This window comes from Neopelma chrysocephalum, unplaced genomic scaffold (genome assembly GCF_003984885.1).
Source record: "Neopelma chrysocephalum unplaced genomic scaffold, ASM398488v2 Primary Assembly neopelma1_44, whole genome shotgun sequence".
NCBI lineage: Eukaryota > Metazoa > Chordata > Aves > Passeriformes > Pipridae > Neopelma > Neopelma chrysocephalum.
The window spans coordinates 2,421,329-2,435,557 of NW_020897703.1; the positions used below are offsets into that span (position 1 = coordinate 2,421,329).

The 14,229-nt window shown below is 46.9% G+C and overlaps 1 protein-coding gene across 6 annotated transcripts in view; it reads right to left on the reverse strand.

Annotated features, from left to right (window-relative positions):
* Positions 1-1,793: 1,793 nt before the first annotated feature.
* FN1 (fibronectin 1) overlaps positions 1,794-14,229 on the reverse strand; it is a 53,454-nt gene continuing 41,018 nt past the window's right edge. For 3 of the 6 annotated variants that reach the window (XM_027678027.1, XM_027678023.1, XM_027678029.1), the window contains 13 exons: positions 12,881-13,068; positions 11,715-11,802; positions 11,372-11,548; positions 11,069-11,158; positions 10,679-10,858; positions 10,055-10,144; positions 8,732-9,198; positions 8,030-8,168; positions 6,545-6,709; positions 5,199-5,324; positions 4,505-4,611; positions 3,840-3,950; positions 2,605-3,459 (listed from right to left, as the gene is read on the reverse strand). In XM_027678027.1, the coding sequence (XP_027533828.1) occupies positions 3,385-3,459; positions 3,840-3,950; positions 4,505-4,611; positions 5,199-5,324; positions 6,545-6,709; positions 8,030-8,168; positions 8,732-9,198; positions 10,055-10,144; positions 10,679-10,858; positions 11,069-11,158; positions 11,372-11,548; positions 11,715-11,802; positions 12,881-13,068 (2,003 nt within the window). In that variant the 3' untranslated portion in view covers positions 2,605-3,384. Of the gene's footprint in view, positions 2,564-2,604; positions 3,460-3,839; positions 3,951-4,504; positions 4,612-5,198; positions 5,325-6,544; positions 6,710-8,029; positions 8,169-8,731; positions 9,199-10,054; positions 10,145-10,678; positions 10,859-11,068; positions 11,159-11,371; positions 11,549-11,714; positions 11,803-12,880; positions 13,069-14,229 lie in introns of those variants that run through there. The other 3 variants (XM_027678026.1, XM_027678024.1, XM_027678025.1) reach the window with 3 other exon arrangements.

Below are 14,229 nucleotides of genomic sequence, written 5' to 3' on the forward strand. Positions count from 1 at the left end.
CATGTCTTCTCTGTTGTGCTGTTTTGGCTGTAGCTGGCACATCCCCTGCAGTGAGGTTCTCTGGGGAGTCTCTCAGTCCATTCTTTACCTGCATCTTCAAAAGCATTGGCTAAATCAGTGTATTCCAACTGATCCTTGTTTGCTGTCCTTGGGGCACTGTTTATCTCCTGATGGAAGTTAATAGGTACTAACCTTCCAGGTGAGATCTCTGCATGAGATAGTAAATGTCTAACTAAGGTGATGCCTTTCTAGGGCCTGTGTGAACAAGTGTGGCGGGGTGATTTTGCCTCCTGCTGTGCTGTGGTAAGGGTAAAGGACATGTAGGAGTTGTCCAAGTGGGGGAATTGCACCCAATTGTCCAATGTCCCAAACCAGTGTCCTTGATGACCCTGCCTCACTCATCTGGATGAAGGCTGATAAAAACCTCTGGTCTAGTTCCAGGTGTGAGGTGACTTCACAGGAATGCCCAGGGAGTGCCTTGTCACCTGAGCTGCAGTGGCAATTTCAACCTGAAGCTCTGAGTGGTTCTCTGTAAGAAAGGGCTGTGATGGGCCATAGAGTCCCTTATGAAGTTCCGTGATCTGCTGGATGAAGGAATGACTCCTCCCTTGGATGGTTGCAGTGATTACAAGTGAGCTGTGTAGCTCTGCTTGGTATCTGTTTCCCCCAGGATAGGGAATGTCCCTTCCCACAGGGGCAGGTTGCCACCTTCACCTTACGTGTGCTGAAGAGTGAACTGCTGCCAGGCTCGGATCTGCACCGTCACCCTATGGCACCTTGCCCCTGGCAGGTCCTGTGCTGGCACAAGAGCTCCCAAGGCATGGAGGGAAACAGGGAGGGATCATTCTTGCCCTTGGCAGGCAGTAGTAGAATTTTTTTTTTTTAACTTATTTATTTTTTCCCTCCAGCCACCAAGGAACTCCTCCCCGGAGTACAGAACCCTGACTCTGGTTGTTCCTGGGCTAGTTATCTTGGGGCTCAAGTGGATTGTGGATAAAAATCAAGCCTGTTTTAAGGTCCAGCTGCTGTTCCATGGCCACTCTATGCAGTAGGGCCTGGGGGAAGGATGGGAACCCTCAAAAACCTTGGTTCCTTGTGTTGCTACTGGTTTCCAGAAGGTGATGTGTCGTTGAGACCTTCGATCTCACAGGTACCACACCCTCTGTGCTGCATTCTGCTGGTGCTTTTCAAATGGAACGAAAATAGATGTAGCTGTGACAAAATACCCAGCACTACACTACTGAATGTTAAAAATAAATTAGCAGCAATGTAAAAATATCCAGAAATTATCAACAGTGTAAACCTTTGTGTGCTTTAAGGCATGGACAAGCCTCTACAGGGAGCTTGGGAAAATGGGCTGTTTAAACCATTTTATCTTGAAATGGTTTCTGTGGGGAGGGGGAGGTGTTTGCTGCTGTGACATTGGAGTGCAGAGGTGAGGTGAACTCCTTTTCTGCTGGGTAATTCTTGTGTGTCCATGAAGTGAATGAATTACTTAGTGACAAAGTGACTATAAAGGGATCTTTGCAATTGGTCTCTGGTCCAAAATATGTAGCCCTCACTTGGGAAAACCAAATAGCATTGTAGTTTAATGGGAAAGTATTCTGCTGTGCATCTCTGTCTAGGCAGTTTTAGATCTCCTGTATTTTAGGGGCTCATTTGGCTCTGGAACACTGGTGGGACAGGGCTGATTGCTGCTGCAATCATCACACTCTGTAAATGTTTGGGTTGTTCTATGTATAGCAATCCCTGAAGGCAACTGCCATGTGTGTTTTGCATGTCAAGGAGCCAAATTCTCTTTTCATGCGATGCTTTATTCAGTGCAGAGAATCCCATTGCCTTGAGCAGTACAGTGCGTGTGCAGCCGGGCGGGGAATGGGGCTGAGGAATCGCGGCAGGACCTTTCCTGACCCTGCTCTGCATTTGCAAAGGCTGGACAGGCATGGGCAGCATTGGCAGCACAAGCGAAAGGGACTCAGTGCTGACTTGGTTCACTCTAAATAACACTGGCTTTGTTTTAAAAAGGGTTTTGAGGGGAATTTTTCATTTACCTCCCTCCCCGTCCCATGAGGTAGAAGCACAGGAGATGTGAAAGGGGCCCGTAAGGCACAGGCAGGGATGCGGGTGCTGCCTGTCCCCTGCTGGGCTCTGAATCCTTGAACACATCCAACGCCACAGGTTTGGACGGTCTCGCTCCTTTTGGCAACTCAACCACTGAAAGCTTATTTAATTCTAGGTATGTAGGTGTCTGGCTGGATTAGGACCATCTCTACACCTCAGTTCACGTGCAAAGCAGGGACTGTTTTCCTTTCCCTCCCTTCCCGCTGTTGCCCCAAAGCAAGCCTGTACCTACTCACTGTCTTTGCGCTCTACAGGGGCAGGGGGTGCAGCTGCAAGCCTTTAATTAACAAGCTGCTCTACCAATATTCTCTTGAGGTTTACTTCATGCTTCCTTGGGGTGTTTGGTCCATCTTGTGTCAAGGCACTCTTACTCCAGTTCTGAATAATCCCGCTCAGAATAATCTCGCTCTGCATAATCCCGCTCTGCATAATCATCTTCATCCTAAATTCCATGGTAGCAAAGAGAATCACTTAAACTATATGTCTGGTTTGTAAATCTTTTTATTAAAAGAGTTGTTTTTTTCTTTTCCACAGTAGTAAAGCTTTGGCACTTACAGTATAAAAATAATCACTGATCATAATTACACCAAATTCCTCTTTGTCAACTGCATACTAAGTGTCCTCAATACATTTTATTCCCATATAAAAACACTCGAAGGTCAGGGGAACAAAACTGATAAATAACGGTATGAGATATAAAGATACAGCTAGAAAAATACTAGGATCATTGAGAAAGGATTAGGACTGTGCATATTTTAAATATCACAGTGATTGGATTTGCTGTTCCTATCTTATTGCTGGCTGCACGCTTATGTGAAAGCAGAAGTGTTTGGTGGACTTTCCTATCCCTAAACCTCAGTAATGTTGTACTCAAATGTTCTTTGCGTAGCATGGGAACCTTGAATTTCTATACCCTCCCTCACCCTCAATATTTTGATCCCCCACCAAATTTGTGATTTAGCACCTTTCCCCCCCCGCTTTTTTTTTTTCCTTTAAATTTGAAAATATTGACTGGTATTCAACACCTTGGGCAGAACCAAGACAATCGCTATCAATCATGAGAAAAGTCTGAAACACTCCAAGAGTGGCGCTTGGAGAAGCTGTGAGTTGAGCTTAAGCTGGGAAAATGGCTCCAGAGCAGAGGGCCATTCTCAGAAGATGCAGATTTGCTAGCATCCCTCCAGTTTGGATGGTGACCGTGGCACATGGGTATTTATGCTTTGGTTTGTCTGTTGCCATTGCCGCCAGGAGTGTCGCTCGCTGTTACTTTCCCCGTGGCTGCTGTGTGTCTGCCTGTACATCTAAGGGCATGAAACACTCAATGGGGCAGTTCACGTTCTGTCGGGAGGGAAGGAAATCAGTTAGTGCTCCATCCTGGGAGGACGGACACGGCCCTGCCATGCTTTGGGCTGGGAATTGTTGCCGTTTGGTTTTCCCAGCACAAAGCGCACGGTTGGCTCACGGCAGCAAGGGAAGGCTTGGGAATCTCTCCATGCACTACCACCTCGGAGCATGCAACCGGATCCTGCACTGAGTGTGTGTGGAAGGTGGGCTCATGCAGATGTGCTGTGCAGTGCTGGCTGGCTCAGTGCCCTCATGCACCCCTGGCCGAGCAGAAGCTGCAGCTCCTCTCACCCTCGGCTCTGCACGGACCCCCCAGAGCTGTGCCAGAGACCAGGCTCACGGTAAGACAGGGCAGAGAAGGAAGGGGTACTCACAGTGTTCGTGGCCTGGTGGTATCTCTGTGTAAACTGTGTGTAGGTGTGGCCAGCAGAGCCCTCGGGGGCCACCTCCACGCTGGGTCTGCGGCAGTTGTCACAGCGCCAGCCCTGCAAGGACACAACGTACCAGTCACACCCCACTGGTGGCACAGCCAAGGAGCTGCCAGGACTCACAGAATCACAGAATGGGTTGGCTTGGAAGGGACCCTAAAGATCATCTCATTCCACCCCCCTGCCATGGGCAGGGACACCTTCCACTAGATCAGGTTGCTCCAAGCCCTGTCCAACCTGGCCTGGGACACTTGCAGGTATGGGGCATCCACAGCTTCTCTGGGCAACCTGTGCCAGGGTCTCACCACCCTCTCAGGGAAGAATTCCTTCCTAATATCTAATATAGATCTACCCTCCTTCAGCTTAAAGCCATTAATGCATCCACATTCATACATGTGCCTACAGAGCCACCAACACCAGTGAGGCTGCTCCCATGTCCTACCAGGCAGCCCCTGATAGCAAATACTGAAGCTCTCCTATTAATTATTTTTCTTACATGGCCCTGTTTTGCCCCTTTCCATGACCTAAAACCCAGCAGTCTTAGAACTGCACCCCAGCACAGCCTCTCTCTCCATTCCCTGTGTTCAGCTCGTCACACCCCTGTTCCTTACCTGCTGTCCTCCGTAACAAGTGCAGGAGCAGATGGCCCCAAAGTACTCCTTCTGCCACTGCTCTCCAACCTGGTACATCTTCCCATCGTCGTAGCACGTGGTCTCATCTGTGGAGGAACAGGCAGAGCTCACTGTGGGGCCTGTGCTTGGCTTTAAGCATTCTCAGAGCAGCTTGGTGATGAGAAGGGAACCCATGGCCAGTGCACTCTCCGTGTCTGATCAGAGGCTCACGGACTGGCAGGGGAACATCAGTCACTTTTATAGCTCCAGAGACACTTTTAACTAGAACATGAGGCTATTGGCCTGACAAGAGCAATGCACTTTAAATCATAGCATGAAGTCCAGAGGAGCCTCAAGCCATAGGCTCTGCTGAAGAGTCCACCTGGGGTGATCCACACCAGCCAGTGCAGTGACATGTCCCTGGTGTGCAGCTCCAGGGCCACAGGCAGGCAGGGCTGAGTGTGCTGTGACCTGAGCTCACAAGAGAGGGTTTTCCTCTTTTCAAGCTCAGGAATATGAGATTTATGTCTTCAGCCCTTGTGAGAACAGATTGAAGGTGTCACCAGTTCAGCCTGAATCAGACACGCTCATATTCTGCATGCCCCCAAGACAGGACCAGAAGTTAATGGCAACAGCCCTGAGATGCTGAAACTTCCTGAATGGGAGCTCAAATGAACATCACAAAGAGACTTACGAGGTTCACACTTGAATTCTCCTTTTCCATTCCCCAGGCAGGTGCAGCTCATCATTTGGCCATTCTCCCCTTGCCGGTCCCACTTCTCCCCAATCTTGTAGTTCACTCCATTGTCGTGGCACCACTCTGGGGGAGGCAGAGCAACAAGAAGCAGGAGTTATCCCACATGCTGCAGTGGCACAGCAGGAGGGAAACAGGTTGGCATTGTCTCAGGAGCCAACAAAAGGGCAAGAGAAGGAATCTTTTCACCTCATGTAAGTCCTAAGGAGGAAATGGGTTCAGATCCTGCAGTTTTTAACTGCTGAGGACTGTTTCAGCTCTGGGAAATGGCTAGAGGCTCTTGGGAAAAGAGTAGGTAGGATGTGACAAAGAGTGGGGAGAGGGAGAGGAGGGTTGGTTAACAGGGAAGGAAGAGAAATGAAAGGGAATTTAATAGACATGGGGCAGGAAGAAAGAGAAAAATATTTTAAATACTCTTTTTTTTGAGCAAACACCCAGTATAAACTGTATCACAGAGGCTGCAAGACACAATGGGTAAGCCATGTGTATCATATAATGACATATAAATATTAATCCCGTAAAATAAGAGTCTTTCCTGCAGTCACTCCTCTGAGCCTATGCAAATTGCAGAAATATCCTCTTTGCTGAGCTTATCCCACAATTTAAAAGCCTAATTTCAATTAGTTGGGTATGTATTGTGTTAAACTGCTTAATCACAGACTTTTGTTCCATTCCCTTACATCAAGTTTGATGCTTTTCCATGTAAACCACAGTCCTGCAAAGAATAAAACTTAGTGCCCCGGGCAGAAGCATTAGAAAATTAGAAAACTGGTTTTGCAAGATGCTTTGCAAAGGCTGTCTGCACTGCAAACCAGACTGGCTGTAACACCCACTGAAATCCACACCACTTCTGTCTGGCCCACTGTAACAGTGTGTACAGTCAGCAGATGAAGATCCAACCCCAACTTGATATTCAAAGCTGTTGTTTCGAATGGTTACTCAGACACTGTCACTTGGGTGTCTTGCCAATCTCACTTTTACATATTACCTTGCCTGGCAAGGGTAGGGAAAATAAAACAAGCATTTAACTTGGGTGAAAATTAATTTATCAGTACAATATTGATCATTGCTGGTACAGTGAATGGCAATACTAGATAAGCTGCACAGCTCAGAGGCAACCAAAGTTTTCCATCACTTCCCATGATGCAAAACATTGCTTTGGTTTAAATACTTCAGATCCTGCATTCCTTTGCCTCATGTTTGTGTCAGGCTGGTTCTGTCAAACATGCCACTAGTGGTCAGGGAGACTGGAGATGGGGGGGGGTGGTTAAAAGCAAGCTACTCACTAGAAGAATCACATCTGAAATGGCCACTGCCAAAGCCTAAACACTGGCACCAGAGTTTAAAGCCAGTTTCAGATAAGCGCTCCCATTCCTCGCCAATGGAATAGAAGGAGCCAGTGTAAGTATCAAAGCAGGTGTCGTCAGCTGGCTGGTTTAGTCCTTCAGACACTGCAACAGAAAAAAAAGAGAGAAGAAACACTCATCACACTCAGCAATAGGAACTACTGAAACACAGAACGATTTTCACTGAACAGACACTTTTTAATTCTTATAATCCCCTGACAGTAATGGAGCTGCCCCATGGGTATGTACTTGATGGTTCTGTCAGCAGTCCAGACTCCCTGGGATTCGTTTTCCATTTGCATGTGTCACAGCAGCTGAATGATTAAAAAAACTGGCATGAAGGCTATTTTCACATTTGCCAAATCTCAAGCAAATGTGAGTTTCTGCATTTGCTGCTGGAGAGCAATGACCTGACTCTGCCTGCTTTTAAGAGAAATGTGCTGTCAGATGCTGGGGATAACAGGGTTGGTAGGTGCATGTGCACTTTTTTGGGGCGCTGCAGGTTCCAGCTCTTGGCAGGGGCATGGGAGAAGGAGAGCAGACCATGTTGTTGGACAGTGATTTTTCACCTTAGGTGTGTGCCCTGACTGGCAGGTGGGTGTTTTACAACCACCAGTTCAGCATGTGATGATCAAGAGTTAATGGTCTTGGTTCAGTCTAGGACAGACTGGGGTGCTGAAAGCAGAAAAATAGCTTTATTTCCAAGGGAGGTGGAGGCATTAGGAAGCTGCATGGAGAGACTGAATGGATGGAGAAAATAAACCCTTATCTCTTCATTTCCTCTCCTCCTCTTCTTTTTGACCTCAAAATACACACAGGAGGAGAAGAGGGCTGTTGACCAGCCCCAGGTCCCACAGGGCGTGTGTGGGCTCTGGGCTCTCCAGCTGTGGGAAGTGCTGTCTCAGACCACAAGTACTTGTGGTTGGTCACATGGCTTCTAAATGCTGCCTGTTGGTGCTTAATCAGCATCTCTGTGGGCAGCCTGCCCTGTTGCCAGACCTGCCTTCGGGATGGTCTACAGGGCTGCTGGATAACAGCAGCAGTGGGAAATGATTTGACAGGGCAGTTAAGCAGCCGGGCAGGAATCTGCGACTCCAGCGTGATCCCAGACTTCCTTCAAGAGGAGCAAATACCAGCTCTCTTAGTCTCTCTCGGGCACTGAACCTTGAGGAGTTTGTGGAGCATCAAAGCACATTGTTTGTGATTAGACAGCAGATCAGAACAGCTCTAGTCCCACAGTCAGAGTGTCAGTTATCCCAAACCAATGGACCTCACAAATCACTTGTCCCAGTGTCCTGCTACAAACTCTCCTTACCAGGAAAGGTTTCCTTTCTGAACTACTCTCAAGCCTGGGCACCAGGTAGGTTGCCTTGAGTAAAGGAAATGAGGCAGGGACAGCACAGACTCTGTAAGGCTTCTCCTTACCAGTATTGCCAACTGTGACCACCTCCTCCAGCACCTTAAGTCTCCGGTGATCCTTCAGGGCTTCCACTATGATGTTGTAGGTGGCCCCTCTTGTAAGACCCGTGAGCGTGGCACTGGAGGAAGTGCCAGGAACCCTGAACTGCAACAAGAGACAATGCCAGGTCACTGGAAAGGGAGGAGTGAACACCCTTTAGGTGCTACCTCTCTCACAGGAAAGAGAGGTTTAGACTGACCTCTATGACCATCTTGGAGCCAGACCATTCCCCTCAGATGTTCTGAGAACTTCAAACAATACCAAGTTAAACTTGGCTACTCTGGACTATAGATCATGAGGGGTATGTTATTACTGCCATTTCAGGGAAACAGGAACCAAGGGAGACATAGGAGGAGTCTTTGGCTTGGAGAAGCCAAAGGACTAAGGACCTTAGTCTTTGAAACTCCCACTCAGCTCCCTGACTGCCCCCTTCCCTGGTGAAATGTTGGTCCTGACAGCATTTCAAGGCTTTCTGGTTTAGCTGTTTTATCCTGTAGCCTTTTCCATGAAGGAGAGGAGGGAGGCATTTATCCTTTCTGGTCTCAGCTGTGTGTTAAAACAGACTCTTCATGGTAATTTGACTGCCACTCCCTTAGCACCCCAAAGGGACTGCTCTCCCAAGGGAGTGTGCTGCCACAGGCGAGGCTCTGCCGGGACAGCCCAGTTACCTGCAGTGTATCCTCGTCCTGGCTGATGGGCTGACAGGAGATGATGTACTCCGAGCTCTCCAGCAGCGGCCTCCAGGAGATGGTTGTCTGAGAAAGAGCTTCTTGGCCCGTGGTGTCGTTGCGCCGGGGCCCGCGGGAGTGAGGGTAGGAAGGCTCCACGATGATGGGCACCTGGTACCCCGGGATCTCGATGGCCTCGTCCACGCTGGGCAGCGGCCGCCTCGAGCCCGGCCTGAGGGGAGTGGCTGTGGTGGGCACAGGCCGCCTGTAGCCGTGCTCCTCAAAGAAGACCTGCTGGCCCTGGTGTCCTACTGTCTGTGGGTGCCCAGAGGTGCCTGGAAGTTGGATACCATTTCCATTGTCATACCTGTTGTTTGTGAGGTAGGGGGTCCCCTCATCGATGGAAGGCACGTCCAGGATGTCGGGCTGGTTGGGGTGTGGTCTGGTAATCAGTGTGGGGAGGTCATCTGGCCAAAGAAAAGTTGGAGTCATAAAGCAAAGCACGCAAATCAACAGTGGCAAATTAAACAGCTGCAGTGGGTGCTGTATACCACTCCAAGCAGTAAATATTAGCAAACATCCCAGCATGCAACACACTTTTTATGACCTCATTGTGACTGTAAAGTTAATTTCTCTCTATATATTTATATACAGTATAAATATATGTACATCTTTCATACACAGGCATAAGAAGTGTGTCGGTATGAAGTTTTTATACAGCTGAGCAACAGTTTTGAACACTGGAACCCAAAGAAGCCACCACCACTGCTCAAATTGAGAAGAAATTATTACACATGATTACAAATGTTAGTCACAGGTTATCAGTTTAAGAGGAATCACTGGTATGCAGGAAGAAATTAGCTCCTTGGTCACATTTGGATACCTAGCTGGTATTTTGCTTGCTACAGGTATCTCAGCCTCATACTGTGAAGGCTGCAGAGTAACGTCAACAAATGCAACGGGCAACAAATGAATGGTTTCTGCATTTGATGCCATCATGTGTTAGGCAGTAATTTGAGTGTCAACTCTAACTTAATTATCAAGTAGGTACCCAGGCAAGAATCCAGCACCAAGCATATTGTTCTGTTCTTAGTGTTCAAGCACAGCTAAACACAATTAATGTAATTTCAGAACTGTACCTCCTGCATCCTAGAAAGAAAAACCTTCTTAAAAAGCCTATTTGACTCAATAGAAAAAGACATGGTGTGAGTGGTGTGAATAGGATATTTTAAAAACCATTATCATCTCAGTCCTGACATTGTATTCCGCAACTGGAAAACATCATCTCCTGTTGGCACACACCAACCCAGAGCTTTGTTTTACCTGTCCTTTTTCTGCCAACCAGTGGTTCACTCTTCTGATTGTTCTTCACAGCAATTATGTAGATGATGTATTCAGTACCTGGTTCCAAACCTAGGGAGGGAGGAAGGACATAAAACCATCCTAAAATGAAGAGTTGCTTTTCTTTCATGATTATATGTGAGATCTGAGGCTGAATGAGAGGTGGGTATGGCTACAGTATGGGTGTGTGCATTTTGAATCTGAGGTTTTCAGGGAGGACAGAGAGTTCAGCCTCCTGTTTCTCAGAGCAAGTCTGAAATCTGACCATGTCAGCTGGGATCACAGACCCAAACATAATGAGTCCAGCAGGTGTGACTGGCAGGGTGCCACAGTCAGGGCCTTTTTTCCTTGAAAGGACAACAACTGTGGTGACAGTAGAAGTGAACATCTGGATTGTTCAGCTGTGGTGGCTGAATGATCAGTGAGGACTAATGTGTTGTAGGACAGGTGTGGTCATAAAACCACTGTCTAGCATTGGAAACCACAATAAGGGAACAAAACTGTCTCTTTCTATTATCTGACCACCAACACATTTTATAATTCTGCCTTCCCTTTCTCTTCAAATTTAGGTGTTTCAGATGAGGAGCTCCCAGACAAAACAGTTACCAGTAATAGTGGCCTCGGTGGTGCCAGGCCGAGGGCGAGGCAGAACCTCCTTGACAGGTGAGCCAGGTTTCTCATATCTGATGATGTAGCCAGTGATCTTGGCTCGGGGAGCCTGCCAGGTAAGCAGGATGGAGTTGCTCGTGGTTGTAAGGAAGCGCAGGTTAGAAGGAGCATCGATAGCTGGGGGAAAACAAAAGGAAACAAGTCAAATGCAGTAAAGACCAGCAGATTCTTTACTATCTGCTTGACACCCTTCTCAAACTCAGGAGTAAAACCTATTGCTCTAAGTCACAGTAAACATTGAATGTGATCAGATACAGGCAACTTCTAATTGACCATATGTGGTTACTATGTGTCAACATGAGCAGAAAAGTCAGACAAGATCATTACCAGTGGAGGCATCAAGTACTACTGGAGAGCTGCGTGCATTCTCGTTCAGAGTGTAAAGGTAGATCTTGTAGTCAGTGCCAGGCTGCAAGCCTAAAATGAGATTGAAACATAAATGTTAGCTAATCCATCTAAAAGGGCCATCAGAATGTCTTTCGACAATCTCTTCTTGGAGACTAGTCTTTATAACTCATATTTTTTCCCTCCTTTTGTTCCTGCAGTATTTCTCCTCAAGGAAATTCAATTACAATCCAAGAATCTGATATGCCCCTGGTAGGGCCTGCACCTGCAGAAGCCCCCACTTACCAGTGATAGTGTAACTCCTGACTTCAGGGCTGATGGTCCTTTGAACAGGGTTCTGGCCACTGGCTGGGACAGCTTCAACCAGGAAGCCAGTGATGGTCTCAGTCTTGGTTCTCCAGGTGATGGTGATGGTTGTCTCAGTGGCATCTGTCACACGGGGCCTGCGAGGGGGACTAACATCTGCACCAGGAGGAAAAGATGTCCTGTCAGTACAGTGGGGACTGTGAATCCTACCAGCCAAGTGCTTGTGGAACTTTGTACAGAGCCTGCTTCCGATACAAAGCAGGATCCCGGCCTCTGCACCCACACAGGACTAACTGGTCACTGGGGGAGGGTCACTACTTACTCTCCAGAGTGGTGACCACCCCCTGGGCTGGCCGGCTGGTCAGGGAGTCCTTCAGGGCATACACACTCACTTCATACTTGGTTGCTACCTAGAATGGACAAGGTTACACAGTGTTAGGAGAAGGACCTGGCACAGTGGAAATGCTCCTGCCCTCCTTCAGGGTTTGGTGGAGCCACATTTCTCAGTCACTGAAGTATGAAACCTTAAAATAACTCAAATCAGGGATGGATTGACGGGATAATTCTAATTATTTCCAGCTATAATAAAAGAGTAGACATGAACCTTGATAAACAGTGCTGTTGGCAATACTAGTCGTGCACATGAGCACATTCAGGAGCAGAAAAAATCCTGGAAAAAGCTTATTTGTCATCCCTCATCCTGGAATCTGTGCTTCAAAGCTGACTCTTCAGGAAAAAACCCTAATTTCCCTTCTATTTTTCCCAGGGTTAATGGATGCCATTTAAAATGATAAGGTGGCTCTTGCTGTGAATAAAAGAATGGTGGAAGTTACAGCACGGTTTTTTTGTCCTTGACTCCATCAGACCATGAGCCCACCTAGATTAGAATGTTTTTTAAGGCTCATTTTTGAAAATGACTCATAAAACTCCTTAAAAACAGATCAGTAGCTTTTTAAGATTGCAGGAACCATAAAAGCAGTGATTTTCAACCTTTTCCAGTTCAGGAACTCCTGAAATGTTTCCAGTGGAGAAGATGGCTACATAGCAAATTTAAGCCTACTCACAAAAGACCTGCATTTTTAACTTACATTTTGCAGATGTCTTAAAAATAGGAAAGAGTCTGCCAGAGCTCCCATATCACAGCTTGAAAACCTCTGCCTTAGATCACTTTATTTGACCTCTTTTGTGAGAGATGAGTAAAAGCATTTTACTGGGTTACTCTTGATTGTGAACCTGGTAATTTGCATTTGATTAAGGCATCCAGTCTCTCTGTGCTGGGAGATGAAGAATGCAGATCCAGCAGGCCAATTACTTGCCTTTTACAAAACTACAGTGAGGAGTAGTTGCAGTCTGACCAGCCAGCAGCTTCAGTCAGACCCTTAGGAGTTGTAATGTTCTGCTCCAACTGAAGTTACTGACCCAGGAATTGGAAATTGCTTCAAGTTCTCCTAACACCTCCTCCTCCCAACACAAAGAAAAAAGAGTTACCATCAATCCAGACACGACTGCAGATGTGCTGTCTGGAGAAAGGTTGATTTCTTTCATAGGCCCAGTCTTTTCCTTGGGGTTCACTCGGACTCTGTAGCCAGTGAGGCGAACGTTGGGTGCGCTCCAGGTGGCCGTGAGACTGGTGGGAGTTACCTGAGTGAACCTCAGGTTTGTTGGAGGTGGAATTGCTGCAAAAATCCAAATTGGCACACGGTTAGTTTAAAAAAAGACAGTCTGGGATAAAACAGTCTTCTCTCCCGAACGTGAGACAGGTTTAGACCAGGAAAGTGGTGTCCCTTCCACAAGCACAGGCATAAAGCACCATGGGAGGGGACATGGTATTCAGGAGGAGACTCTCAAATCTACATAACACTTTCCAGTAGAAATAAGGAGATATTGATGCTTCAGGCCTTGAAGTTAAGAAAGCAAAGACATTTGCTATGATATAACCTATAGGCTTTGGGAGGTGTTTAAATCTACAGTAGGCTAGGCTGTTTTAATTATTCCACCAGTCTCTGCTTCTCAGCCCACAGCTCATAGTTTAGTCCTGCTTCACTTGCCCCTATCTGTTCATGATGATTTACAGAAGTAAGTAGGAAGAAGGCTCAGGAATTGCAGAGAGGATATAAAAATACTGCAAATGTAGAGGGGAAGCATTTTACAGCCACTTATACAAGTGTAAATTACTACACAGAGAGCAAGGCAATGGAAAAGCAGAGCTGTGGTGGCCATAAGGCTCATCACACAAGAGCCTGTTCATGAGCTAACATATCTGATATCCTTATAAACAAATGTTTGCATAAAAAAAGGAGCATCCATTGAAGTGTTTTCTTGCCTTACTGTTGGTAATCCATGGGCTGTAAACTGAGGAAAGATATCCCTTACCACAGTGCCCACTACAGCACATTGCTGTGAAGATTTCCAGTTCTATAGAGTGGAAATACAGAACAATTCTCCCTTCTTGCTTTGCTCAGAACTCAATCTAAAGCCCATGAGAGTCAATGGAAAGTCTTGAATGACTTCAAATATGCTTTTGAACAGCCCACAAAAGGTAAACCACAGAGGGTGGATTTGAAGAAGTCCTAGATTTGCATTTCTGGCAGGTAGTCAGCCAGCTGTTTCATCAATACAGCACTTTGCTGCAGTTTAGCATAGCAATCTGTACACTGGGAAACACTGTCTTCATTTCACCTCTGGAATTACAGCACCAACTTTTCATCCACAAATGAACAGCAGACCTTTATTACACAGGTGCTACCTGTGTAATAAAGTCACATCTGGTAATGCTGGAAGCTTGGCAATGGATTCCATACTGCTGGAAGCAATTTTATTGCAAGCAATTAGCTTCC